At 45.3% G+C, this 12,633-nt stretch overlaps 1 protein-coding gene across 1 annotated transcript in view; it reads left to right on the top strand.

Moving 5' to 3' along the window:
- The window catches only part of GPR137B (G protein-coupled receptor 137B), a 48,428-nt gene extending 36,345 nt beyond the window's left edge, over positions 1-12,083 (top strand). The window contains exons 6-7 of the mRNA XM_039247180.1: positions 9,505-9,629; positions 11,225-12,083. Coding sequence (XP_039103111.1) covers positions 9,505-9,629; positions 11,225-11,345 — 246 coding nt within the window. The 3' untranslated portion in view covers positions 11,346-12,083. The remainder of the gene's footprint in view (positions 1-9,504; positions 9,630-11,224) is intronic.
- The last annotated feature ends 550 nt before the right edge of the window (positions 12,084-12,633 follow it).

The following is a 12,633-nucleotide window of genomic DNA, read 5'->3' as shown; positions in this document are numbered from 1 at the left end:
TTAGCAAAGGGAAATAGAAAATGGGGCTCCCGTTCTTCATCCCTGTTACAGTGAGTAGGGGACGCGGTGATACAGAAACACCGTGAGGAATGCTGACCCCACTCTCTGTTTGGTCCCAATTCCACTCAGCCAGCTTCATATAAATGTCTTTGTGAGGACAGGACAGAAAATGCACAACTTGCTGGAGTGAGGAAACTCCTGGGAGCATTGGCTTTGTGAATTATTCCAGCCACACCAACCAGTGCTAGAATTTTGAGTCACTGATCTATGAAACCCATGGAAAAGTAGAGCGAGTGGGTTTTGGCCAGTGTGAGCCAAGCGTGGGTGAGACGGAAAAGCACAGGCATGATAGCCAGCCCACCGTGTTTTCCCTGCAGCACAGCCTGACCGAGGCCCCCGCAGACCAGGCAGGTGGGCAGCATCTTCTAGACCTCGGGGTCTGTTTCCTCCTCTTCCATGATTTCTTAGGAAGTGGCCCTGCACTTCATCCGACCTTCACTTGCTTTGGGAACAGCCAGAGGCGTCTGTACAGTCACATCCTAAATGCTCTGGGCTCACAGGCAAAGAGACGGGACAGGCAGGCAGTGGGTTCTGGGCCAGGAGCCCAGCTGCCTTGTTTTCTTTCCTTCCCTGAATTTTTCTGGGTGCCTTGCTTGCTTGACTGAGGGATACCGAAGAGGTCTCTTAATCAGACTCCCCATGCCCATCAAGGCCTCACCCAGGCTTCGTATGTGCCTTTTCATCACTTCCCTGTGTTTCATGGGCTTCAGAACTGGGGTCCTTAAGCCCAAGGCAGCCCGAAGAGGAGAGTGGATGTCCGAATTTAATGAGAGAAAGGCTAATCTGATAGTGTTTAAAGTACTGTTTTATTAAATGAACACAGAATAGCGTCTTAACTTGTACTGTCATGTCTCATTATGTCGTCTGTCGTCCTTAGCATACTGCGTGTAGTTGGAGTTACTTGGCTATAGTGCCTGGAATAGCTCTGTTGTTTTCTAGAGCAGTGGTTCTTAAACTTTGGGGTCTCAGAACACTTTACATGAATTAATTTATTTTTACTGATCTGTAATTGACATAGTAGTTTCAGGTGTACAGTGTGATGGTTTGATATCTGCAGATATTGCAAAATGATCACCGTAAGTCCCACTGACATCCATCACTACGTAGTTACAGGTATTTTTTTCTTGTGAGGAGAACTTTCCAGGTCCACACTCTGAATTTCTTTCAAATACGCAGGACAATGTGGTCCCCAGGCTGTCCGTGACGTCCCCAGGACTTACTCATTTTGTAACTGGAAGTTTTTATCTTTTGACCCCCTTTGCCCATTTCACCCACCCCCCCATCCTCCACCTTAGGCAGCCACCCATCTGATCTTTATATCCATGGGGGTTTTCTTTATTTCCTTTTAGAGCCCACCTAAGTGACATGACATGGTGTTTATCGTTTTCTGTCTGACTTATGTCACTTAGCATAATGCCCTCAAGGTTTATCCATGTTGTTTGCGAGTGGCAAGATTTTGTTCTTTTTTGTGGTTGGGTAATATTCCAGTGCGTATATATTTTCCTTAGCTTTTCATCCATTGATGACCTTGTAGGTGGTTTCCACGTCCTGGCTACTGTTAATAATGCTGCAGCAAACATGAGGGTGTGTGTATCTTTTCAAATTAATGTTCTTATTCGGATGAACGGGTAGAAGTGGAATTATGGGGTTGTAGGGTAGTTCAATTTTAAATTTTTGAGGAACCATTTTCCACAGTGGCTGCACCAGTTTGCCTTCCCATCAAGAGTGCACAAGGGTTTCCTTTTCTCCATATCCTCGCCAACACTTGTTACTTTTTGTCTTTTTCATGGTAGCCATTCTGACAGGTGTGAGGTGGTAGCTCACTGTGGTTTTGATTTGTTTTGATGACAGGTGAGGTCCAGCATCTTTTCACGCACCTGTTGGCCACCTGTAGGTCTCTGGCGAAATGTCTGTTCAGGTCTTTTGCCTGTTTTTCATTGGGTTTTTGCTGTTGACTTGTAGGAGTTCAGGTATTTTGGATACTGACCCCTTATTGGATATATGATTTGCAAACATCTCCTACTCAATAGGTTATCTTTTCATTTTGTTTATGGTTCCCTTTGCTGTACGGAAGCTTTTTAGTTGATGTGGTCCCGCTTGTTTGGTTTTGCATTGGTCTCATTTACTTTCGGTACCAACTCCACATCATCGCAAGGGCTGACATCAGGGAGCTCACTCGTGTTTTCTTTTAGGAGGAGTTTTATCATTTCAGTTCTTGCATTCAAGTAGTTTAATCGATTTTGAGTTAATTTTTGTATTTGGTATAAGATGGTCATTCAGTTCCGTTCTTTTCCATGTGGCTGTCCAGTTTTCCCAACACCATCTGTTGAAAAGACTGTCCTCTTCCCATGGTGTATTCATGGCTGCTTTGTTATAAAGTGACTGACCTTGCAAGCATGGGGTTCTGTTCCATTGAGCTGTGTGTCTGTTTTTATGCCAACACCATTACTGTTTTGATGACTGTAGCTTTGTAATATAGTTGAAATGGGGCACATGATGCCTCTAGCTTTGTTCTTCTTTCTCGAGATTGCTTTGGGTCTTAGGGGTTGCACTGATAAATTACTGAGGACCCCCAAAGGCTCTTGTTTGGAAGGGTGTGTGTGTGTGTGTGCATGTGTGTGTGTAATTTAAAAACAACTGAGCCTGGGTGGCTCAGTTGGTTGAGCCTCCAACTTCAGCTCAGGTCGTGATCTCATGGTTCATGAGTTCAAGCCGTGCATCAGGCCCGCTGCTGTCAGCACAGAAGCCACTTCGGATCCTCTCCCCCCCTCGCCCCTCCCCCATTCATGCTCGCTCTCTCTCTCTCTCTCTCAAAAATGGATAAACATTAAACAAATTAATTCACTAAAAATAATATTACTCTAACTTTTTAATGAGAAAGAACATTTTCCAAACCAAAATAGATGAATAGCATTGTTTTAAATTTTGGGGGGCTTGGGCCTGGTTTAATAGAAGACATCTGGATTCTATCTGCTTCTGTTGGAATATGTTGTTTTGGTTGAGTAGATGAAGAAAATCTAGCCTCACAGAGATACGTGGTCGCAGTGAAGTCGAACGTTTTAATAAGTTTTAACGTAATTGTGGATATTTTTCTTTGATACGCATCAAAACTAGCAAGTCGTGGTTTCTGAAAAGCTACGTGCAGTATGGACCCTAGAACCACACCAGTGAACTGTTCAGATTGTCGTACCCTGACGTCCCTTAGTCTGTCTTGCACTTTGAATGGACCTTTTATCCATGCGGTGTTTGTAAGATGCACTGGTCATCGGGAAGACACTGGCTTACTGAGTTCTGCAGATCTTCTAACATTCATTCCTTAAATATCACCGCTCATCTCATCAGGAACCTCTTGAAGAATTGGGATGCCCTCTGGCTCATGGTGGGGAACACAGGTTTCCCAAAGCTTTAATTATGGCTTAACTCAAATGTGATCAGTGACAACAAATGCCATCCACCCATTCTTGCCTTTACTTTCAAGTGTCTGCCAAACACCCATGTCTAAAGAAGCATGGTCTGTCTGAGTCACTAAGTTGCATGGAAGAAGGTAGTTAAACTCACACCGCTCCGAGTCTTTTCCTGAAAATAGCTCTCTCTCAGCAGAAGTGTCGTGTGCATATGTTCCATTTTGTCACAACACGTAGTAAAAAGACAGGCTCAGTTGTTAAGCATCTGACTTTGCCTCGGGTCATGATCTCATGGTTCGTGAGTTTGAGTCTCACATCGGTGAGCACGAGCCCTGCTTTGCGTCAGCCCCACTTCTCTCTCTCTCTCTCTCTCTCTCTCTCTCAAAATAAAAAAAAAAAAAAGCCCAAGGCTTGAGATTTAATACAACGAATAACTTCCTCTTTGTCAAAGACCATCTTTTAATTTTTTTTTTAAGGGAGAGAAAGCGGGGTCGGGGGGCAGAGAGAGAGGGGAACAGAGGATCCGAAGCAGGTTTTGAGCCGCCAGCACTTTCTCCGCTGCGTTTGTACCATTAGTGCCAGTGTTTAGATGATGGAAAAGGCAGGTTACATCTTCACACACGAATTGTGGCAACATTTGTGGTGTTGCAGAGAAAGGTCTCCGGGACTCCCACTCCGTGAGCCACTCATGAGAGGCTCCCACCGGCAGTAGCAGATTAGTGTCATGGCCACCCTTTATGCCCCACACAGTACTTCCTCCTAATTACCACGAGGAAGTGACTTCAGTAGGAAGGAAGCATGACCCTAAATAGAAAAACATTCTCCCTTTTCTTCTCACGGACTAACTCCGATGAGCAGGTAACATGAGTGTCCGATTTGGCTTGGTGAAGCACCAGTGTTCCTAAAATACCCCAGGCGGGGCTACAGAGTTAATGCCATTATTACGTGCAGAGTTTGCTAATAGCTAACAGCAGTCCAGTCCAGTGCGTATGCGTGCAGGCACGGTTCTAAACAGCACTTGAATCCTCATGCCAGTCCTGTGAGATAGAAAGTAGTATCATACTTAGATGAGGAAACTGAGGCTCGGGGTCACATGGCTAGTTGGAGACACAGCGGGGACCAAACCCAGTCTGGCTCCTGAGTCCATAACGTTAATTGCTGTGGCTTTCCTTGGCAGAATGTTTGGGGAAGCTACGTTGCTAATCTGCTTGACTCCCTTGACTCCATAGTAATCTGATTACTCTCTGTAACTCCAGTAATTGCTTGGAGAAAAAAGTCTAATATTCCTTTGAGTGTGGGGGGAATTATAATACAACTCCTGTTCCATTGACTTTAAGAGAGCACACTGCAGGTGGAGGAATTTTTCAAGTGTTATCTACCACCGCTACCCATCATCCGGTTGGTATAAACAAGCCTCTGCATTCGGCGTCACTAAAGCCAATGTGACCATCCTCGTGGTGTGGCTCCCTGCCGTCCACATCGGGGTCCCAAGGTGCTCAGTGTCAGTACTGACTCTGGCCACATTCTAGACCTAGATCAGGATCTGCTGGGCATAGGTTCTGGGAATCCCCTTTTCAAATAATATGCACCTGAGTGACTTGAATGCCCTGTGAAGTTTGAGAATCTCCGTGTTTTTGTTGTTGCTTAAACAGCTGTAATGAAAGAGAATTCCCATACCATGCAGTTCACCCATTCGTGTATCCTGTTCTGTGGTTTTCAGTGTAGTCAGGTATGTACATCCATCACCACACTTTTGAGAACATTTTTTATCACCTCAGCAAGAAACCTGTGCCCTTTTAGCTATCACTCCCCATCTGCTGTCCTCAGCCCCTGAGCAACTATTAATCTGTATCTATTAATTTCTCTATTGTGGACTTTTACAGGGGGATCATATCATGTATGGTTTTCTGTGACTGGCTTCTTTCACTCAGCGTAATTTTTTCAGGGTTCATCTGTATTACAGTACATGTTAGTACTTTATTCCTTTTTATGGCTGAGTAATATTTCATTGTATGGATATATCACATCTTGTTTAACCAATTACCTGTTGGACATTTGAATTGTTTCCATTTCTTAGCTTTTTTAAAAAAAAATTTAATATTTGAGAGAGAGAGCAAGCAGGGGAGGGGCAGAGAGAGAGAGGGAGGGAGGGAGACAGAATCCGAAGCAGGATCCAGGCTCTGAGCGGTCAGCAGAGCCTGATGTGGGGCTCGAACTGACGAATCATGAGATCATGACCTGAGCCCAAGTCTGATGCCCAACCAACTGAGCCACCCAGAGGCCCCTCCATTTCTTAGCTCTTAAGAACAGTGCTACTATAAACATCAATGTACAAGTTTCTGTGTGAACATAGGTCTTCGTTTCTTTTAGGTGTATGCCTAGGAATGCAAATGCTGGGTCGTATGGTAACTCTATGTGGAACTTTTTTAAAATTTCAGTGTAGGTAACATATAGTGTTGTATTAGTGTCAGGTGTAAATTATAGCAGTTTGACAGTTCCATAGATTTCTTAGTCCTCATCAAGTGTACTCAGAATTCCCCTCCTGTTTTCCCCCACCCCCAGCCGTCTTCCCTGTGGTAACTGTTCTCTAGAGTTAAGAGTCTGGTTTTTGGTTTGTCATTTTTTCCCCCCTTTGCTCATTTGTTTTGAGTGAAAATCGCATGGTATTTGTCTTTCTCTGATTGGTTTATTTTGCTTAGCATAATACTATCTAGCACCATCCATATTGTTGCAGATGGCAAGATTTGATTCTTTTTTATGGCTAAGTAATATTCCAGTATTTTATTTATATATAGATATAGATATAGACACACACACACACACACACACACACACCCCACATCTTTATGCGTTCGTCTTCAGTGGACACGTGGCCTGCTTCCATAATTTGGCTCTTGTAAATAACGCTGCAGTAAACACAAGGTTGCATATATCCCTTTGAATTAGTGTTTTTGTATTTTGGAAAATACCTACTAGTGCAATTATTAGATCATAGAGTAGTTCTATTTTTAATTTTTTGAGGGAACTTCCATACTGTTTTCCACAGTGACTACACCAGTTTGCGTTCCGCCCAAAAGTGCATGTGAGTTCCTTTTACTTCACATCCTCACCAACCCATGTTTGTGTTTTTGAGTTTAGCCATTCTGACAGGTGTGAGGTGGTTTGAAATCAGATGCTTAACTGACTGAGCCACCCAGGAGCCCCTGATTCTGTTTCTGTGTGTTAGAAAAGTCAGCTACTTCTCCTGCCCTTGAAAGTAGTAGTGGGGTGTGCACTTTTAACAAGGTGGAGCTGGGCCTTTTACAGAGGGGATGTCCCTCCACCAGCCTGGATTGCTCCGAAAGTGTGCAAATGGAATGCGCATTGCCTGTGAAGTTGTGCAGGGCGGGTCCTCTACCCTAGGACTTGCTGGCCTGGGCCGCTCTGCAGTGTACAGGAGGGCAGGGCTTACAGTTTTAACAAGGTGCTGGCATGCTCCGTGGGGGGTGACCCACCGCTGCTGCCAGGACCCAGGCCCTGCAGAACACACAGTAGGGACACTCGGCTTTTGCAAAGTTTGTGACTGCCTTCTGGGGGAGGGGACCCACAACACCAAGGATGAGGCAGGCCCAGGGGTGCTAGAGCTGTCCTGGCTCTCGCAGGTGGCTATGTTTATGCTGGGGGCGGGGGGTGGGACCCGAATGCCCCGTGCCAGCCAGCTCCTTTGTTCCCGAAGGAGTCTCCCAGTGAAATCTGTCCCTCTGCTACAGGCTGAGATTAGTAAATAACTGTCCCTCCCGTATGCCCCAGGCATCTTTCAAACTGTAGCTTCCAGGATGTTTGGTGTGCTGTCTCTTTGTGGGACGCGGTTTCCCCTCTCCCTCCAGCCTCTCGGAACTGAGCCTGCTGAGTTTTAAAGTTCCAGGCTTTCAGGCCAGCTGGTTGTGAAAACGCAGGAAATTTGGCCCTTCTGGTTTTCAGAGCCAAATATCATGGGGATTCACTTCCCCACACAGGCTTGGGGCTGTAAGGTTCTGTCTCTGTGCCCACAGGTCCTTCCCACCTGCACTGAGCACGTCTCTGCTCTCCCTACCATCTTTGATGGGACTCCTTCTCTACGTTTACTTGTGGTGTTTGTTCTCAGTCTTTGGGTTGTTTTCTGGATTATTTACACTGTTGTGTCATCTGGTTGGATCTATGGGATGAGGTGAGCTCAGGCCCCTCCTACTCCGCCATCTTCCTGGAAGTCGATGTTGCATGTTTTTTTTTAAAAAAAAAAAAAGACCTTCCAGACTGTTTTCCACAGTAGGAGCGCCATCTTACAGTAGTCTGAGGCTTCTGGCTCCTCCACGTCTTCCCCAGCACTTGATTTTTTGATTCTAGATCTCCTGGATGGCTGGTACCTCATTATGCCTTTTGATTTGCATTTCCCTGATCACTAATGATGTCCAGCATCTTTTCCTGTGCGTGTCGGGCGTTTGTAATTGTCCTTGGAGGAATTTCTGTTGAGATCCTTTGCCCGCTCCCCCCTTTTCTTTTTTCTTTTTTTTTTTTTTCTAGGAGAGAGAGACAGCGTGAGCAGGGGAGGGTCAGAGAGAGAGGGAGTCACAGACTGAAACAGGCTCCAGGCTCTGAGCTGGCAGTCAGCACAGAGCCCAATGCGGGGCTCGAACCCACGAACCGCGAGATCATGACCCAAGCGAAAGTCGGACACTCAACCGACTAAGCCACCCAGGCGCCCCCCCCCCTTTTCTTAAAATAAGGAATCTTTAATGTTAGAGAGAGAGAGAGAGAGAAAGAGAGAGAATAGGCAAGAGGAAGAGAGAGATAGAAACACAGAATCTGAAACAGGCTCCAGGCTCTGAGCTGTCAGCACAGAGCCTTACGTGGGGCTCGAACTCATGAACTGTGAGATCACACCCTGAGCCGAAGTGAACCCCTTAAGTGACTGAGCCACCCAGCTGCCCTGATCCTTTGCCCATTTTTAAATGGAGTTGTTTATTATTGAGTTGTAAGACTTCTTTGTATATTTTAGATACAAGTCCCTTGTCAGATCAGGGATTGTGCAAATATTTGTTCCTATTTTCTGGCTATTTCTTCACTTTCTGGATGATATCTTTTGATGTTTTTAATTTTAATCAATTTCATTTTTTTCTTGCGTTGCTCATGCTTTTGGTTCCATTTCTAAGAATCCTTTGCCGGATTCCTGGGTCACAAAGATCTGTGCCTGCATTTTTCTTCTCAAAGTTTTATAGTTTTTAGTCTTACATTTAGGTCCTTGATCCATTTGGAGTTACTTTTTTTTTTTTTTTATCTGTGTGAGATTAGGGATCCAACATCATTCTTCTGCAGAGCCATTCCTGAACTGCTACAAATAATACATTTTGAGGCATCCCACCTTGTATAAGCTTTGTTTCCTGTGTTTGGCTAGATTAGTCTTAGAAAAAGAGGAATTTCCATATAGGTCCCTATCATATACTGACCTTGTTTCAGACTCTTGTTTAAAATATACCACTAGTACAACGATGCCAAACAAATTCTGGATTTTATGCGAGCTTTGCTTTGCCATATAATACACTTCTACCTTCTGCCTAATGAAACCAGTCATTTGAAATTTTTTGAGAGGTGAACTCAGCATGGGGACAGAAACAGGATGAAATGATTACAGAAGCAGGATATGGAAATGATCTAAACCTTCTCAAAATTACTTCATCATTATCATTATTTTAACTTATAAATGCCCACTTGATTATACAGGTTTATAGCTAATTTGGACTCTCAAGTTTGGCTCTTCTGGGCAGCGTCTGGTGTTTCAGTGGGGGATTAAAACAATAATTTATTGTTGTGGGAACTCCGAAAGAAGATTTTGTCCATACTTAGGAAAGAAAAAGTTAACACCTCTTAAATACAAGAGCAACTAAAACGAACACTGTAGCTGAGCAGGTACATCTGGGTTCAGATGGGCACCGAATCTTCAGTTTCCAAGAGAAAGATCTTCCTCAATCTTTGCCGAGAGGAAGACAGAGTCTCAAAGTATCTGAGCAGTTCACTGTCTTTCTAGAGCAACCCCGGGATGGTCCCCAGCCATGGATTCAGCCCCAGGTCTTACTTCTTTGACAACCCTCGAAGATACGATAGTGATGATGACCTTGCCTGGAACATCGCCCCTCAGGGACTTCAGGGAAGGTAAGACCCTAGTTCATGGTCGAGAGGCATGGTTAGTAGGCTGAGGACTACAGCAGTCAAACCGATTCAACCCAAGAGAAAATGCCTACATAAAGTAACCCAGAGCTGGAGGGTCGCGGCAGAGAAGCCCCTGAGTAGAGACTAAGTGCAGCTCCCAGGATTCTGCTTCCTCATCTGCGGCAGACGGGCGGGCGGCAGCTACTGGGTTCCCTTCCCCTTTTCCCACCTGTGATGCTTCAGCCGCCACCCAGGGCCCGGGGACCATCATGTCCTCTCTTCCAGCCTGTGACCCCGGGACTTTGGGGCCGGTAGGGGGAGAGGAGCAAGAAGGGGCTGAGCTAGTGCTTACTGAGCCCCTCTCTACTTGTGGTCCTAGGACCCTGTCCTCTTGCTGTGAAAGGATCTGTTTCTTGGAATGAAAGCTTATTTTTTTGGCAATCTTTTGTACATTTAAAGGGTGATCATTAACATTTTAACATGAATTACCCTCCACCCCCACCCCAGGATGGAGTGATAGAACACAGACTAGCTTTTCTATTCCTCATTACCAACAACGTCCTTGGAAGCCATGAGAGGCGCCCTTGTGTTAGGGATGCAGGACTGAGGAAATGCTGGGGACGCGTGGCTTGCTCACTAGATGGGGAGCAGGGAACAGCCGGAATCCACGGCGCTGCCAGGGAAACACGGCACCCGCCCCCCCCCCCCCAAACCGGCAGCTGGGAAGGACAGAGAGATCTGGACGTGAGCCAGGAACCAAGGCCTTCCCCAGTCAAACGTCATTCTCACCCTCCTCCCTAGAATGTTCTCTTACTCCCTTCCCCCACTGCATTTCCCTCTCGCTAGGTGTGTTGCTCTCTCACCTGCCAACGGCAGCCCCGAGCGGAGAGGGTCCTTGTTCCCCTGGTGGAAGAAGACCCCTTGCCCACTACATAGAGGGGAGAACATAAAATGTACACTGTTGAGTGCCTACTGTACACTAAGATACTGTTCTAAGCACTTTACAGGTATTTACTCACAGAAGCCCAACAAGGTAGTTACTGGTATTACTGGTACTTGACCCCTGACAAAACTGATGCAGAAGTTATCTGTCTAGAGCCATCAGATACAATTTGTTGGTGGGATACTTCGTTACACACAGTAACTGGTCTGTGGTTCTCCTAATAGATGCTTCTAGGCAGTACAGTGCTTACTAGGTTGTTGTGGGTGAACTTCTGGCCACTGCACATGGACTTCAGGAAGCTACTTTTAAAAACTGGGCTGGTCCAGGGCGCCTGGGTGGCTTAGTCGGTTAAGCGTCTAACTTTCGCTTAGGTCATGATCTTGCAGTTCGTGGGTTCGAGCCCCGCGTCGGGCTCTGTGCTGACTGCCAGCTCAGAGCCTGGAGCCAATTTCAGAGTCTGTAGCTCCCTCTCTCTCTGACCCTTCCCTGCTCATGCTGTCTCTCTCTCCTAGAAATAAATAAAAAATAAAAAAATAAAAATAAAAAAACTGGGCTGGTCTGTACTTTATACAAAACCCCAGTTCTGTCCATCTAAAATAGGTCCTCACAAGGAAGTACAATGTTTCAAGTCACAGAAATATTTTTTCTTTTTAAGTTTCGCTCCAGACTACTATGACTGGGGACAGCAAACGAACAGCTTCCTGGCACACGTGGGAACTTTCCAACCAGACTCCACTTTGGATCCTGACAAGCCAAGCCAGGGGCGGCAGCAGTGAAGAGTTTTATGGACGATTCCTCAAGTGAAAGGCTTCAGAGAGACTAACTTAACGACAGCTGAAATTTTAAGGCACTTTTCCGTAAGAAATAGGACTTTTTATTTGTTACAGGTTTCTAATGGCCCCATAGGTCATAAAGCAATAATTGAGATAGAAACCTTATTTTAGTACTAAAACGTGAGCCTGGCTGCCTATTTCAGTGGGTATAATTTAAACTTTAAGAAAATTCTGTACTTTTATAAAGATGTATTTTATATAACTTAATAATGCTAAGATATATACTAGGATTTTTTGAGAATGTTATTGCAATATATGTTTGTAGTTTGCACAGACTTTTATGCATAGTTCACTTTAAAAGTATACAGTACATGGTCTGATGGTGGTTTGAGGCTTTTGGACTAAAGTATTCTTCAGATTCTTACCTCTTCGGGTCATGCAGATTTGGACCTTCTCAACAGACTCTAAGTACAGCTGACATCTAGGAAAGCCAGTTACAACTCCAGCGTTAAAAGCTATAATGTAGCAGAAAGTCCACTGACTCATACCAGGTAATTGGCTCCTTCCTTCGAGTTCTTTAAGGTCCAAACAGTTTTGCCCTGAACTAATCTAAATTTTGCCACAAAGGTGGTACTGCTTTCAACAGGGCACGAATGCATACACTCGGGTGAGGAGTCGATGTGTTAAAAACATGGTAGAGTGGAACTTACACTATTAAACCTCCTCTGCTCTATGTGGAAACTTTGCCTGGTTTCTCAGCCCAGTAAAATCTGATATGCGTTCCCTCGGGACCTCCGCAAGCCCAAGCCTTTCCCAAATGACTGATCTTTCCTTACCTTCAAGGAACAAAGGTGGGGTTCTTGAAAGGGGATGAGTATTAAGTGCCCTTGATCCAGAAGACTGTATGAAAGTCCCAACATTTTCCTGTAATTTCCCACCATATTTAGAGTACTGCCCTTTAATTTTTAGAAAAAAATATTTAACAGGTATTAATTATTGAGAGAGAGCGAGCACGAGTTGGGGAGGGGCAGAGAGAGGGAGAGAGAGAACCTGAAGCAGGCTCCAGGCTCTGAGCTGTCAGCACAGAGCCTGACCTCACAAACCACGAGATAATACCCGAGCTGAAGTCGGATGTGCGACCAACTAAGCCACCCAGGCGCCCCCGCCCCCCACTTGATTTTTAAATAGCTCTGAGGGCCGCCTGTTGGAAGCTGCAATTTTAAAAGGGTGGTTTTCTGTAGTAGGATTCCTGCCGCCTAGCCCTGCAGAAGGGCATGTTCTAGATGGCTGC

The sequence above is a fragment of the Hyaena hyaena genome, unplaced genomic scaffold, assembly GCF_003009895.1.
Source record: "Hyaena hyaena isolate Hyena2069 unplaced genomic scaffold, ASM300989v1 scaffold_288, whole genome shotgun sequence".
Taxonomy (NCBI): Eukaryota; Metazoa; Chordata; class Mammalia; order Carnivora; family Hyaenidae; genus Hyaena; species Hyaena hyaena.
This window is presented reverse-complemented; position numbering and strand designations above follow the sequence as displayed.